The sequence below is a fragment of the Lactuca virosa genome, chromosome 8 (assembly GCF_052849685.1).
Source record: "Lactuca virosa cultivar CGN04683 chromosome 8, Lactuca_virosa_CGN04683_v6, whole genome shotgun sequence".
Taxonomy (NCBI): domain Eukaryota; kingdom Viridiplantae; phylum Streptophyta; class Magnoliopsida; order Asterales; family Asteraceae; genus Lactuca; species Lactuca virosa.
The window spans coordinates 59,995,172-60,009,277 of record NC_136433.1 but is presented as its reverse complement, the minus strand read 5'-3'; the positions used below and the strand labels follow the sequence as shown (position 1 = coordinate 60,009,277).

General features: G+C 41.4%; 1 protein-coding gene across 1 annotated transcript in view; it reads left to right on the top strand.

Moving 5' to 3' along the window:
* LOC145130412 (uncharacterized) overlaps nucleotides 1-5,626 on the top strand; it is a 32,565-nt gene extending 26,939 nt beyond the window's left edge. Inside the window, exon 4 of the mRNA XM_079065218.1 lies at nucleotides 5,224-5,626. Within this exon, the coding sequence (XP_078921344.1) occupies nucleotides 5,224-5,626 (403 nt within the window). The remainder of the gene's footprint in view (nucleotides 1-5,223) is intronic.
* Nucleotides 5,627-14,106: the final 8,480 nt, after the last annotated feature.

Here is a 14,106-nt window from a genome sequence, read left to right as displayed (position 1 = left end):
TCAGCTACAACATTTGCTTTACCGGGGTAGTAATGTATCTCATAGTCGTAATCCTTGAGTAACTCTAGCCAGTGTCGTTGTCTCATATTAAATTCCTTCTGTTTTAAGAGATACTGGAGACTCTTATGATTGGTGAAAATTTTGCACTTTGTGTCGTAAAGATAATGCCTCCATATATTCAGTGCAAATACTACCGCTTCCAACTACAGATCATGAGTGGGGTAGTTCTTTTCGTGTTCTTTCAATTGTCTCGATGCATATGCTATCACTTTTTCCTTCTGGGTTAGAACACAAACCAACCCAGCTCCAGATGTGTCGCTACAGACTACGAAGTCTACAACTCCGTTCTCGGAAACACCAACAAGACATGGATTGTATAATGACTCCATACGTTATCTCTTCATCCTAGGTAATAGTCGTAACTATTATGTTTCCTTCGAATGCGTATCTAACTTTTGGAATTCTTGTAGCAGGCGGTGCTTGATCTTGCACCCGCTCCCTATCCCATGTTGAACTTTCAATTATGACCTTCAAGTCACAATCTCAATCCTTATTGGAGACTCCTCCTTCTTAAGATAAGTTCTTCCCTTCGATTACCATAGTAGACTGATGGGTCATGTTCTAATGACCTCTCATCATATTATGTACTGCTTAGACTCAAGTCTTTTAGAGTCGAGTTTCTGAACATAATATACCTTCCTTCGTGTTCCAATGTGATAATATCACATTCCAGCATGTATTACTTCTAGCTACAAGCTTCTTACTTTAATAATGATTTCGATACTTCAATCTTCTAGTTTGAGTGGAATACTACATTGGATTTTGTTTTCTGAACCACATGACTAAATCATCTTGGTCGGACTCGATTCGATATGACCTCTTGGGTCGGAATAACAATCATCTTCTTAGTCATTACCGAGACGATGGTAACGAAAGATATAAACAAAACGGAATCAATTACTAGCTTCTTAGTAACCTTGTGACCTTCCCTGATCCAAATACGAGTCATGTGCTTCCTATAGGCCTCTACTACCATTCACACCTACTCATACTCCTCCCAAGTATTGTCTCGCATTTTTCCAAGTCACCATTCAAGAATTTCACAGTAATCATTTAACACATATTATAACAAAACGAAGCTTTATATTATTTCCTAAAACGATTACATAGATGTTAAGGTTCAACCCATACTATGCCTCTAACAGGCTACACCACATGTTACTACGGCTACTTCATATCTTGATCTGCGGATATAAAACCCCCATCCTTGATTCCATGCATCTTCACTTGCTTCGTCATGGATTGTCTGAGATGCTTTTGCCTTCGACTTTGGAGGCGCATTTGCTCTTGAGGCTCCATTTTTTCCTTGGGCAGTTCTTAGAAATATGTCCTTCTTCGTTACACCCGAAACAAACCTTCTCGGTAAACGTACACTCATCGGTGTAATGCCCAGACTTTCCACATCTGAATCAAGTCACCTCCCTTCCAGAGTGTTTATTTTTTCACTTCCCTACCTCCTCCTTTTCTAGACTTTGAGAACATGTTTCTCTTGTTGGACCTTGAAGACCCCTCAAATTTCCTCTTCTTTCCAACTTCAACCTTATTGGTAGTCCTGTCGTTGATCATTTCTCCAATAGACTTAGCAACCCAGATGGTCGCCTCGAGAGTTGGTTCCTGGCGTACCGACACAGTAAGTGCGTCCTTACTTTGTTGAAGTAAACGCCTTGTTTCTTCCATCTGTTGATCCAACATCATCCGCACCAATTCCTATACTCCTGCCATCGTGATTGGTTCAGGTGCAACTGCTACTTCTGGGGCTTTCTCAATCACTTGTGGCTCAGGCTGTGGGTTACCATTTCCGAATCCACTTCGAGTGCTCACCATGTCGATCTATATACCAAAATCAGACGTTCGATGTGTAGTGACGAGAATTTAGATAGAAAAGATTTATTTATGATAGAAGTATAAATCTCTTTATTACTTCGAAAAGTTACATGCCAGTTCTAATTCCGTAATCAAACGTTTAGAATCTTGTACACATAAAATTTCCAGATCCGGTCGGCAACAGACCATAGATCCGGTAGCATCATAATTCATTTAGCACATAAAGCAATTTAGGCATCTTTCCTAAAATAAACTAGTGTTCATGTCTAAAATATGGTAGAAACTCATCTCACAATCATCTATTAGCATTCTAAGTTTAAGTCTAGAAATCCTACAAATTCCTAGTTCGCTTAAACTAATGCTCTAATATCAACTGTGACATCCCCATTTTTACGGCCAGAAAAGACCGATTTAGTTTATGCTTTTTAATAAAAATCAGAGTAACTTCTTAAGAAAAGTGTTGTGGAATTTTGTTCCCAGAAAAAAAACATGATAAATATGTTATCAAAGTATTTCCGAAGAAACGTATTTTATTCTTTTTAAAACCTTGGGATGTGAACGTCAATATAGAAACATAAGCATAAGCAGAACTTACATTCATTTACACTAGTGATCTACATCTCTTTAATCCCTCAATGTAGTATAGCATTATATCGACACATGTGGTACAAATAAACTGAGTGGGTCAGGTTGGGAAACCTGGTGAGTACATAGGGTTTTCAACCCACAATAATAAAGTTCTTATGTTTTATCATCAAACAATTTACCCAATTACCCATCCCCATTATCTTCTTTAATTCCTAGGGATCTACCCTAAGAATCATCTATCACTCATTCCTAAGGGTTTTCCTAAGGAATAGGCACGAAGTCCATCATCACCAAGGTTTATACAACAAACACTAAATCCATAGATGCCAAGGTTCATCCAACGGGTGCTAAGTCCATAGCTCTCATTTATCGACAATTTTATTTGCGGGAGTCCACCTGCAATACATGTCAATGGGTTTTTAGAGTACACCGGGTGAACGTATCGTTCACAACACCTACAGGTAGCGAGCCTGCTAGTGTTCCACAGATTGTCTAGAATAGTCCATGGTTGTCATCTGTACTCTGCTAGATTACGGGGCCATCGTTTGGGTAAAGGTTTCTCTCATTTTTCACCTCTCACCCTCATCTCATAATCTATATCACCTTTTATCTCATCCTCTAACTCATCTTTCATCACATACCAACTATTTCATCTACCCATGTTTTACCCAACATATTTCTAGATATAAAATACATATACAGTTCAGATCTGAAGAAATAGTTTAGATCTGTAAAGAAAATACATATACGGTTCAGATCTGAAGAAAAAGGTCTAGATCTGAAAAAAAAAACAATGTTTAAATCTTTCATCCATCATAACATTCAAAGCATAAAATACATATACAGTCTAGATCTGAAGAAAAGTTCAGATCGGGAAAGAAAGAAGTTTAGATCTTTTTATCCAGCACAGATCTCAAGTATAAATCATCCATATATCAGGTTTAGATCTGAAAAGTTTAGATCTGCAGTGAGAAAGTCCAGATCTGAAGGAAAAAGTTCAGATCTGAAAGAAAATGTTTAGATCTGACAAAAATACATATACCATTCAGATCTGAAGGAAAGTCTTATGTCTAAAAAGAAAAAAGTTTAGATCCGAAGGAAAATCTAGATATAAAGGAGAAAGTTTAGATCTGGAAGAAAATGTTTAGATCTAAAGGAAGAAGTTCAGATCTGAAAAGAAAGAGGTTCAGATCTTTCATCCAGCAAACATCTCAGGTAAACAGACAACATATATTTATACACATAGCACATAATCTATATAAAATACTTCATATCTATGTGTAAGATGAAAGTGACTATACACTCACCTGATAAGGAGTGATTCGGCCAGCACTTCGCTTCTTAGAATAATCTCCTTTGACGAAACCGGGAAGTTTGCTTGAAAACCGGGCTCTGCGCGGGCAGAGTTTCAAACCGAAAAACTCTTTTTCTCGGAGCCTTCGGGTGCTCCGGGGCTTCCTTCTAATGCTAGGGAGGTACCTTAGGCTTTGGGGGGGGGGGTGGTTGGGGAAGTTAGAGAGAGAGAGAGTAGAGAGAGAAATAAGAAGTGGGAGGTGTGAGTTTTTGGCTAGCCCTCGCATCCTATTTATAGGAGCTGGCCTCGGTCTACGCCGGGCGTAATCCTCGGAGTACGCTGTGTGTACTCACTACGCTTCGCATACGAGACAACACTCCGCGTACGAAGGGACAGATGGCGAGGTTCGGCTGGGGCGACGTCGGCATCTTCGGACCATATGTTGCGAGCCCGCTGGGCGTAATTTTGCTACGCGGGGCGTAGCTTCGCATCATCCTCGCAAATTTTATTCTTGACTTTGAAAATTCATAACTTTCGCATACGAGCTCCATTTTCGACATTCTTTATGTCCACGCGTAGGTGAGACCGTACTCTACAACTTTCTTTTAGACTCCGTCGGCTAATTTTGATTCTATATTTAAAGTTATATTTTTAACAGGCCGGGACACGAAAAGTCCGTTAAAAATTCATAACTTCTTTATCCGACATTCGTTTTTGTCTGTCTTTTTACCATTGCGCTGTTATTAATGAGATCTTCGATTATCGTTTAGGGCGTGTCGGCTAGAAATTGCTCAGTCTAATATTCGAACTTCGGGCTGTGCACTGCTGATCCGAAACTTAGAAAAATCATAACTTCCTCATAAGAAGTCAGATTTGGGCGTTACTTTTATGCACGCTCTCGGTTTAACGAACACTATGAATTTTGTTTAGATTTCTACGGCTAAAAAGTCATCTATCGTAAATTCGCTATTTACGTCACGCAGTGTCGTGCCGGTTCTGTCGCGAAACTTTGACAGGCCATAACTTCTTCGTTATAACTCGGATTTCAGCTTTCTTTATATCTCTGGAATCCTTGTCACGACCACTACAACTTTCCTCATAGATATCGGGCTTATGTAACATTCTATTTTTAACGCTTATTTTCGTTCTTGATTTATTATATTATTATAATTAAGTATAAAGCATATAAATTTACATAATTAACATAATATTTAAATAATTCATCTTTATTACTTCAAAACGAGTTACAATGGTTGACCTAGACTATTACATCATCATTAATGCTTAGCCCAGAAACACGGGCGTTACAGTCTCCAAGAAGGGAATTGAAGTTGATAAAGCCAAAATTGATGTCATACAAACCCTTCCTTACCCAACATGTGTTAGAGAAGTGAGATCTTTCTTGGCCGTGAGGGATTCTATAGGATATTTATCAATGATTTTTTGATTCTCACAAGACCCATGTTCCTCCTTCTCCAAAAAGACGTTGACTTCGACTTCAATGTAGCATGTCAAGAAGCATTTGACAAACTTAAATACTTGCTCACCTCCGCTCCTATAACTCAACCTCCAAATTGGGAGCTTCCTTTTGAAATCATGTGTGATGCAAGCAATTTTGCCATTGGAGCGATTTTAGGTAAAAATGAGAGAAAGGCGTCACTTGTTATCTACTATGCCTCCAAAACCTTGGATAATGCTCAAGCCAATTATTCTACCACCGAGAATGAACTTCTAGCCATTTTCTTTCCGTTGGAGAAATTTCGACAATATCTTCTCGGTACAAAAGTGATTGTATACTCCGACCATGCGGCCTTGAAGTATCTAATGACCAAGAAAGATGCCAAGCCATGGTCGATTTAGTGGATTCTTCTTTTACAGGAGTTCGATCTTGAGATAAAGGACAAACGTGGTGCCGAAAACCTTGTTGCGGATCACTTAAGTCATTTGAATATTGGTGGCTCCTCTTCTTCCATCCTTGATAAATTTCCGGAAGAACACCTCTTATACATTTCAAACACCATTCCATGGTATGCAGATATTGTCAATTACTTGGTTACTAAAGAAATTCCCCACACATTTACCTAGTACCAAAAGGACAAGTTGAAGAGTGACTCCAAATATTATGTGTGGGACGAACCTTATCTTTGGAAACATTATCCGGATCAACTAATATGGAGGTGTGTTCACCAAAATGAGGTCAAATCAATCTTGAAGTTTTGCCATGAGTATGCATGTGGAGGCCATTTTGGTCAAAAAAAAAACCATGCGACTGGTACTAGAATGTGGACTCTATTGGCCAACAATGTCAAGAGATACCTATCTATTTTGCAAGAGTTGTGATAGATGTCAAATAATAGGAACCGTATCCATGAAGCACAAAATGATTCAAATCCCTATCCTCATTTGTGAGATCTTTGATGTATGCGGAATCGATTTCATGGGCCCATTCCCCGTCTCTTTCGGTTATACTTACATTTTTGCAATATATGGTGTACCAAGAGCCTTGGTGAGTGATAGGGGAACTCATTTTTGCAACAAAATGATGGAAGCCATGATGAAGAGATATGGTGTCACACACCAGATATCAACCGCCTACCATCCACAAACAAATGGCCAAGACAAAGTGTCAAATAGAGAAGTCAAGCAAATTCTTGAAAAGACGATCAACACCACATGAAAAGATTGGAGCTTGAAGTTAGAAGATGCATTGTGGGCGTATCGGACCACCTACAAAACTCCAATTGGCATGTCTCCATTCTGCCTCCTCTATGGAAAGTCTTGTCATTTGCCGGTGGAATTGGAACACAAAGCGTATTGGGCGGTTAAAACATGTAATTTCAATATTGAAGAAACTGGGAAGCACCGAAAGATACAACTTCAAGAAATCGAAGAATTGAGAAATGATTCTTATGAAAATGCAAGCATCTACAAAGACAAGACAAAAGCGTTTCATGACAAGCACATCACCCGGAAGCATTTTACTCCGGGCAAAAAAGTTCTTCTTTATCATTCGCGGTTAAAGATATTCCCAGTAAAACTGCGATCTCGATGGCACATACCTTTTATTGTTTTAAAAGTGTTTGATCATGGTGCGGTTGAAATTAAGAGTTCGGAAATGAATCAAATATTCAAAGTGAATGGGCACTGTTTGAAACCATTTTATGAAGGCCTTGACACGGGAGAATTCGAAAACGTAACATTGGAACACCCGACTTATGAAGATTGAAGGAAGTGGGACTATGTCTTGGCAAAGACGTTAAATAAATGCATTGTGAATATATAATTTTCGCTTGGAGTTTCGATGTTTCTAGGCTTGAAGTTAGTCAAAAATAAGCATCTTGAGGTTTAAAAATGATCTTGGTAAATTATGGAAGAAAACCGGAGCTTGTGGCGCAAAAAATCACAAAACATGTCAAAAACCTGCAATTTGCGTGGCCAGGGTCCTCACCCACGCAAAGTTCTGCGACCCAAATATCACCCGTGCAAATCTGTGCTCAAAATGATCAAAATCATGGTGCTTTCTGATGTCCGCGAGCCGCTGCTCCTCCACCCGTGCAAGTTTTGCGAGACCGAAGCCCCACCTGCGCAGCCGACTTGCGCGACTGACTCTCACCCTCGCAATCCTTTGCACGGCCAAGACCAACTTTCCATCTCCCTTTGCGCGACCAACTCACCAACCTTATAATCGGACCCGATTCAGCTTCAACCCACCCAACTTGTAACACGCATAAAATTTGAACCAATTTAAAACATTTTAATTCATTCATTTCGTTTTCAAAATAGTTTAAACATCAGAGTATCCCCCAGAACCATATCACATAAATCATAAAACATGAGGAGCGGTACGATCACGCTTCGCCTTACCACGATCTCCTGAAGTACCTGAAACAATACACTGAAACTGTAAGCTTGAAAGCTTAGTGAGTTACCCCCAAAATACCAACCACACATAAACATACTCATAACATATCACGATACAGAACAGCCATGCACATCGGGTCTACTGTGTGACTGGTCCGCCCGCACCGGGCCTACAGTCCACATGGTCCACCCTCCGAGTCTAGCCATGTACATCGAGTCTATAGTGTGATTGGTCCGCCCGCACCGGGCCTTCAATCCACCTGGTCCACTCTCTGAGTCTACAGTATGACTGGTCCGCCCGCACCGGGCCTTCAGTCGGCCTGGTCCACTCTCCGAGCCTCGGCACGTCTGGTCCACCCTCTTGGGGCCTTCAGCCTATCCGGACCGCTCGCTGGGCCTACGAAATATCCGGTCCGCCCTGGGTATGTTGGCCTACAGCACAAAGCAAGACCCGCCTCAACCCCACCCTCGTCAAACAACCATGTGCACATAAAACAATCAATCACATAACAAATCCTTAACCAGACTATCAGTCTAACAGATCACATAGTATATCAACATCCTAACCAGGATTCCTACCTAACCGGTCACTAGCATAACATTACCCTATATACCGGGTACCGACCTTAACCAGGTCACTGACATAACATTACCCTATATACCGGGTACCGACCTTAACCAGGTAACTAATATAACACCATCCTAAATACCAGGATGCAGATCTAGCAAAGCAATAACATAACAAACACTACCCGGATTTCCATCCGATAAAGGGGCGGCCTTGGTGCCGTAGACCCTGTCGATATAGTGAGGATAACTCACCTGCAATTGCCAACTGAAGATATAAGACCAAGCTGCTCTGACCACCGACACGAACTTCACCACAGAACACTACCAAAGAACCAATTCCATAAATACCAAAATTACCAAATTACCCTTGGAAGTCAAACTGGTCAACTCTTGGTCAAAGTCAAAGTCCTCAGTCAAAGTCAACCTTCCTGGTTGATTCTACTCGCCGAGTCGACCCGTCGACTCGTCGAGTTCCTATACTCAGAAACTCCCATAACACGACTCAACTCGCCGAGTCGCCCCAAGACTCGTCGAGTCCAACGATCTCCGAGTCCCATACTGTCCAACTCACCGAGTCGCCAACCGACTCACTAATCCAAAGCTTTAACCACAAGAGGTTGGGTTCTGCGACCAGACTCGCCGAGTCCAAGGCAATCTTCAACAGACTCGCCGAGTTGTTCTTCCAACTCGCCGAGTCCAAGCACATGTTCATAGAACTAGTTGAGTACACCCATGTGACTCGCCGAGTCTCTTCAGTTCTCAATCCATACAGAGGCTTTTCGAGCCATGCAGGGGTTCCAAACTATAGATCCACCCTTCTAGGGCATAACCCCTACGTAAAGTTGCAAACTTTACGTGAAACCAAGGAGTTAAAGGTCCAAATCACTCTAGGGCTTGGGTTTAAGACAAAGGATCCCCTCAACAATCCCAAAGGATGGTGCTTTATGCTTCCATAGCTCAAAACTAACCTAGATCCGGAGTTGCAACCTCAGATCTAGCCTCTACACCCGAAATAGATCTCAAACAAGCTAAGGGACCCCAAATCAATCACCATGGATGAATCCAAAAAGGAAATAGCTTAGGATAAAGGCTTCTTACCTCTGAGATGTGCCCAAACTAATGTAGATTCCAGATCTACGCAAGCCCCTTGATGCTAGCCTCTAATTCCTCAAGCCTTTTACACCAAAATCTTCTTCCAAGCTCCAATCTCCTCAATCAATGGTGTTTCATACGAACTAGGGTTTGCTGGAACTCTCAGGGTAGCAAGGGGGCTGAGGGAAGGATATAATGTTCTTTATATAGGGTGCAAACCCTAAGATTAGGGTTTTCTCTCTTCAACACCAACTCGTCGAGTCCTAGACGCCGACTCGGCGAGTTGGCCACTTAAACCGCGATAGAATCCCGCTCCGACTCGGCGAGTAGACGGACCTACTCGTCGAGTCCCTTTCCAACATTTACACTTTTGGCCCTTCATTGAACAATTGAAATTTGGGGTGTTACACAACTCGACCCGCACCCGACCCATAACCGACCCACCCTTATAACCCATTGACCCATCGGATTCAATCCCCCAAACCCTTCCCCCTTGTGACTCCCATCCACAACAACTGCCCTCCCCACCTTCCGCTGCCACCGTCGAAGACCAACCTGCAACCGCCCCAGTCGTTGAACACTGTTGTACCACCACCGAACTTGCCATCACCCGCCGACGAACGCCCTCCACACCCTATCCTTCCTCTACAGCTAACAGCAACCATTCTTCCCCTACCCTTCATCGCTAGAAATCGCACAACCACCACCACAACCCTCCTCCTCTGTTGCCACCACGACTTCAACCCACCACCCTTACCATCAACCAATTCTTACCACCTCACACCCTTTTTCCTCCGGTAAACCATAACCCCACCACCACCTCTTTCGCTCTCCGAAAAAGCTAGCTCTGCCACCGGCCACCGTCTGCCGCCACCACCGTCCGCCACCCCTCACTTTGACAAAAAATTTCAAAATTATTGTTTCTCACTGGAGATTCAAAAGACTCAACCTTGCGGGTCAAAATCAAGCTTGGGTGCGGTTTTAGCAGTTTTCTTTTCGGGTTTCGACACTTGAATTTGGTATATTCCTTTCGATTTTATTGCATTCAATTTGCAATTTAACTAGACTTATGTTATGCATTAGGTTTCTTAGAATTGACATGATTTAAATTGATTGGATTACGTTACCATGAATTGTGTCAAATTGCAAGTTTGGTGCATTTGCCCGGTTTATATTTATATTTCTATTTGAATTGATTGGATTGGTGTGAGGCGAGTGTGAAGGATAATCTTGGTCAAGTTTTTGTCATTGCTAGGTTCTATTCACAGGTACAACAAGAAAGAACAAAACCATTCACATGTGTCATGGTTCTTCTCGTGAAGCTCAATTGTCGAGATCATAAAAAAAAGTCTCAACTAAGCATGTCGATCGTGATGGTAACCCTACCCTCACTAATGCACAAATCAAGCAATTCAAGTCCAATGTACAAAAACGTGCAGTCCAAGCCACAAAATTTTACCACCAGGAGTCAATGATAAACCTTGGCATTGACGATTTCCTCTCCACTTATGCACGGGATGAAACAGCGGAGGTGCTCACATTTAGACTCCAGGGTCGGCAGTACTGAATCACATACCACACCCTCAACACTATCATCGGCACATACCACAACCAAAACATTGAAATCTGTAGTTATCAATGGATTCAATTCAAGAGCTTTCCAAACGTAGAATTTTGGACCCGACTCACCGGTCTTTCAAACTTTAATCCAAGTCAACAAAAGTTCCTTACATTATCTATCCTTGTTGGAGAATCGCACACCGGATTCTTTCAATTTCCTTCTTTGGTCGCCATGAGCAGGGAAAAATGAACACAGTCCAGCTATATTTCCTATATTGCATGTCTCACAACCATTGGTCTTGTCCCGGTTTTGCCACTTTCTTCTTGGACAAATGTGACAGAATACGCACCAGGACCATTGGCGAGATTTGTATTGGAGGACTTATTAACCTAATTGGTTTGGGTGTGGGCCTTCAGTTTCCCAAGCCCGAGTATATGCCAATGGATGACCCGCCTATCTACCTCCTCGATTGCATAGCTTTCACCCGGATGGAATTGTTTCTGCCTGCCAACAATGACCATTACTCTTGGCTCAATCACGCCAAAGAATCACTCTACATTTTGCCACATTCCAGCATCTCAACATTTACCACTTCTGATCCCAAGACTTGATTCCTGCCCAAGGAGCTACGCGCAGAGGAGCAGGGTGACGATGATGATGATGAAGCTGATGATGATGATGGAGAAGATGATGATGACATGCAGATGACCGATGACAGTGATGACAGCCCGTTTGAGGCCAAGGACCATTAAGACCGCTCTATCCAACAAATACCACAATACTTTCATGGTCAGCCCTCGGGAGCACAATTCCAGCCACAGCCTAAGTACCCGCAGTTTCCACAGCAGCACGAGCCAGGACTTGAGCCTCCTCTTGATATATACAGTCAGCTTGTTGCCTTACGTTGTCAGGGCAACCAGAATGGAGCAGCCACTCGGCATATCGAGGAGTAGCAGGATCGCACCAATAGCTACATGGAGGATCTTTGGCATCATTTTCGTCCCGAAGGCACTTATCGTCCTCGCGGGCCTCCACCACCTTGATCACGGTATGATCCTTCCTTACTCTCATCCTAAGCATTAAGGACAATGCTTAATTTTAAGCTTGGGGTGGTGTATTCTTATATTTTATTTTTGATTGCATTTAGGTTGTATATAGTGGCATGTAGAGTAATTCATTTAGGGCATTTATAAAAAAAATGCATAAAAAAACTCAAAAATATTGCATATTTTGTTTCTTTCTTTTCTAATTTTCATACTTTTTAGTTGCATTCTAGTTTAATTTCATGCATTTATGTTCTCTCTTGTCTTCTCATCCCTACAGGTACCATAGTGCCGAGTCATAAGTATTAAATCATAGATTGGTCCTGGGTCTTGATATAGCATTCCTTGTATTGGACAAATTGGACATGCTATGAGCCTCACAGACCACTTTGAGACCGCTTGCGTGGGGGTCAGATGCAGGTAGCTTGTTTGGGTCTACGTACGGAGGGATGTGGTTGGTCAGGCCGATGTGTGCAAGCAAAGATTAGTCTGGTAAGGTATTTTGAAGACATTGAAGACTCACATCTTGGTTTTGGGGGGAATACCCCTTAGTACACATGAGTCTCGTCTAAGCCTTACTTAGTTAGATTCTCACCACCTTTTTAAGATAGATCATCATTTTTCTAGGGGTCAAGAGTATATGGTTAGATAGGTTATGTTTATCACACCTTGCATTGAGGTGCTTGATGAAATTTGAAGCGGGTCCTCCAATTCACATTTTTGGGACCAAGTTGTTTTCAGTAACACCAATTTTTGAGTCATATCCCACCCTTTTTAGTAGATCTTGACTCATTGTCAAGGATCATTAAGTGTTTATTTTAGCCTCTTTCCATTCACCATTTTCACACTATTGGAGTCATATGCTATATGGTGAAATTCCTTAGACCTTCCAAGAAGAAAGACAAGAAGAAAACGCACAAAAATGAAGAAACTAGGAAAACAAAGACAAAAAGAGACGATAATAGAAGATTAAAGAAAAGCTATAAAAACAAAAAAAAAATTAAGAATAAGAGGAACACAAAAAGAAGAACAAGAATCCAAGTTCAAGACTTCTCTTCAAAAAAATCAAAAAAAAAAGAGAGAATGAATAAGAACACAGAAGCTCGAGCAGCAAGAGACTGAAGATCAAATAACAGAAGTTCAATATTGAAGATTTAAGTTGTTAGGTTTAGATTTAGGTTAAGTAGATTTTTTATTAATTTATTTTATTTTTGATTTTGGTGAGAAAAGGCAATGAAGATGAGACGGTAGACTGTAAAGGACAGTACAAGGGAGAACCCCCTGAAGCCGGATGTTTTCCCGGAGGCTGTGCTGCAAAACCCTATTTCGTTACTATACACTGTAGCCTGACAAATATAGGAATCATCGTGTGTGAAGAGGTGCCTTTCCCTCATACATTATGGTCTGCATTGGTGATTTAAAGTGCCCCCAATGGGCGCATCATTTGTTTCCTTTGTCTTGCACACCGCGATTACATCCATATGTGATCTATTCTCCCTTCAAGTGGTTCGAGAATGTGGTTTATGGATCTAAAGTGGGGAGAATTTTGAAGATGCGTGGGTACATGTAAGACTAATTCTGACCATGTTGACTGAATTTGACCAAGTTCTATGGTATCTTTCTTTTTCCTTTTTAGTTTAGCTCATCCTGAGCTCATTTTAGTCTTGTTCTAACTTGAGACAAGTTAGGTTTAAGCTTGGGGTGATTTGATAGTTTGTTTTGTTTCTTTCTTTTATATAGTTTATTTCAGCATTTTTAGTCCTTTTTGTTAATTATTTCATTGCATATCCTTTCTATTCTCTATGTTGGATCGTATCAGGTACTTTCTATTTTGCATGAGGTATTTTTGCAGGGTTTTAGAGTTCGTTGAGGTTGTGGATTAGCTTGGAGACATGCTTTGTGGCCTTTCGAGGCATTATTGGGCTTTCTGGATCCATCAAAGAGGAATTGGGCTTAAAATGTTGAAGACTTAGATGAAGTTGGCTTATGAAGATGGGTCTTGGATTCTTATTTTGGGCTTGGACTATCCATATTTTGAAGCTTGAAGTTAATTGGAAAAATTAGAATCATGTGAAGTATGGAGGGGACCAAGGGAATCTTGAGAAGTGGGGTGGTGTAGTGGAGAAAAAGAGCCAATAATATTCCAACATCATTTGTGAGGGTGGAGTCTCAGTCGCGCAAATATGCGAGGTTATCCGCGCAACTGCACACTT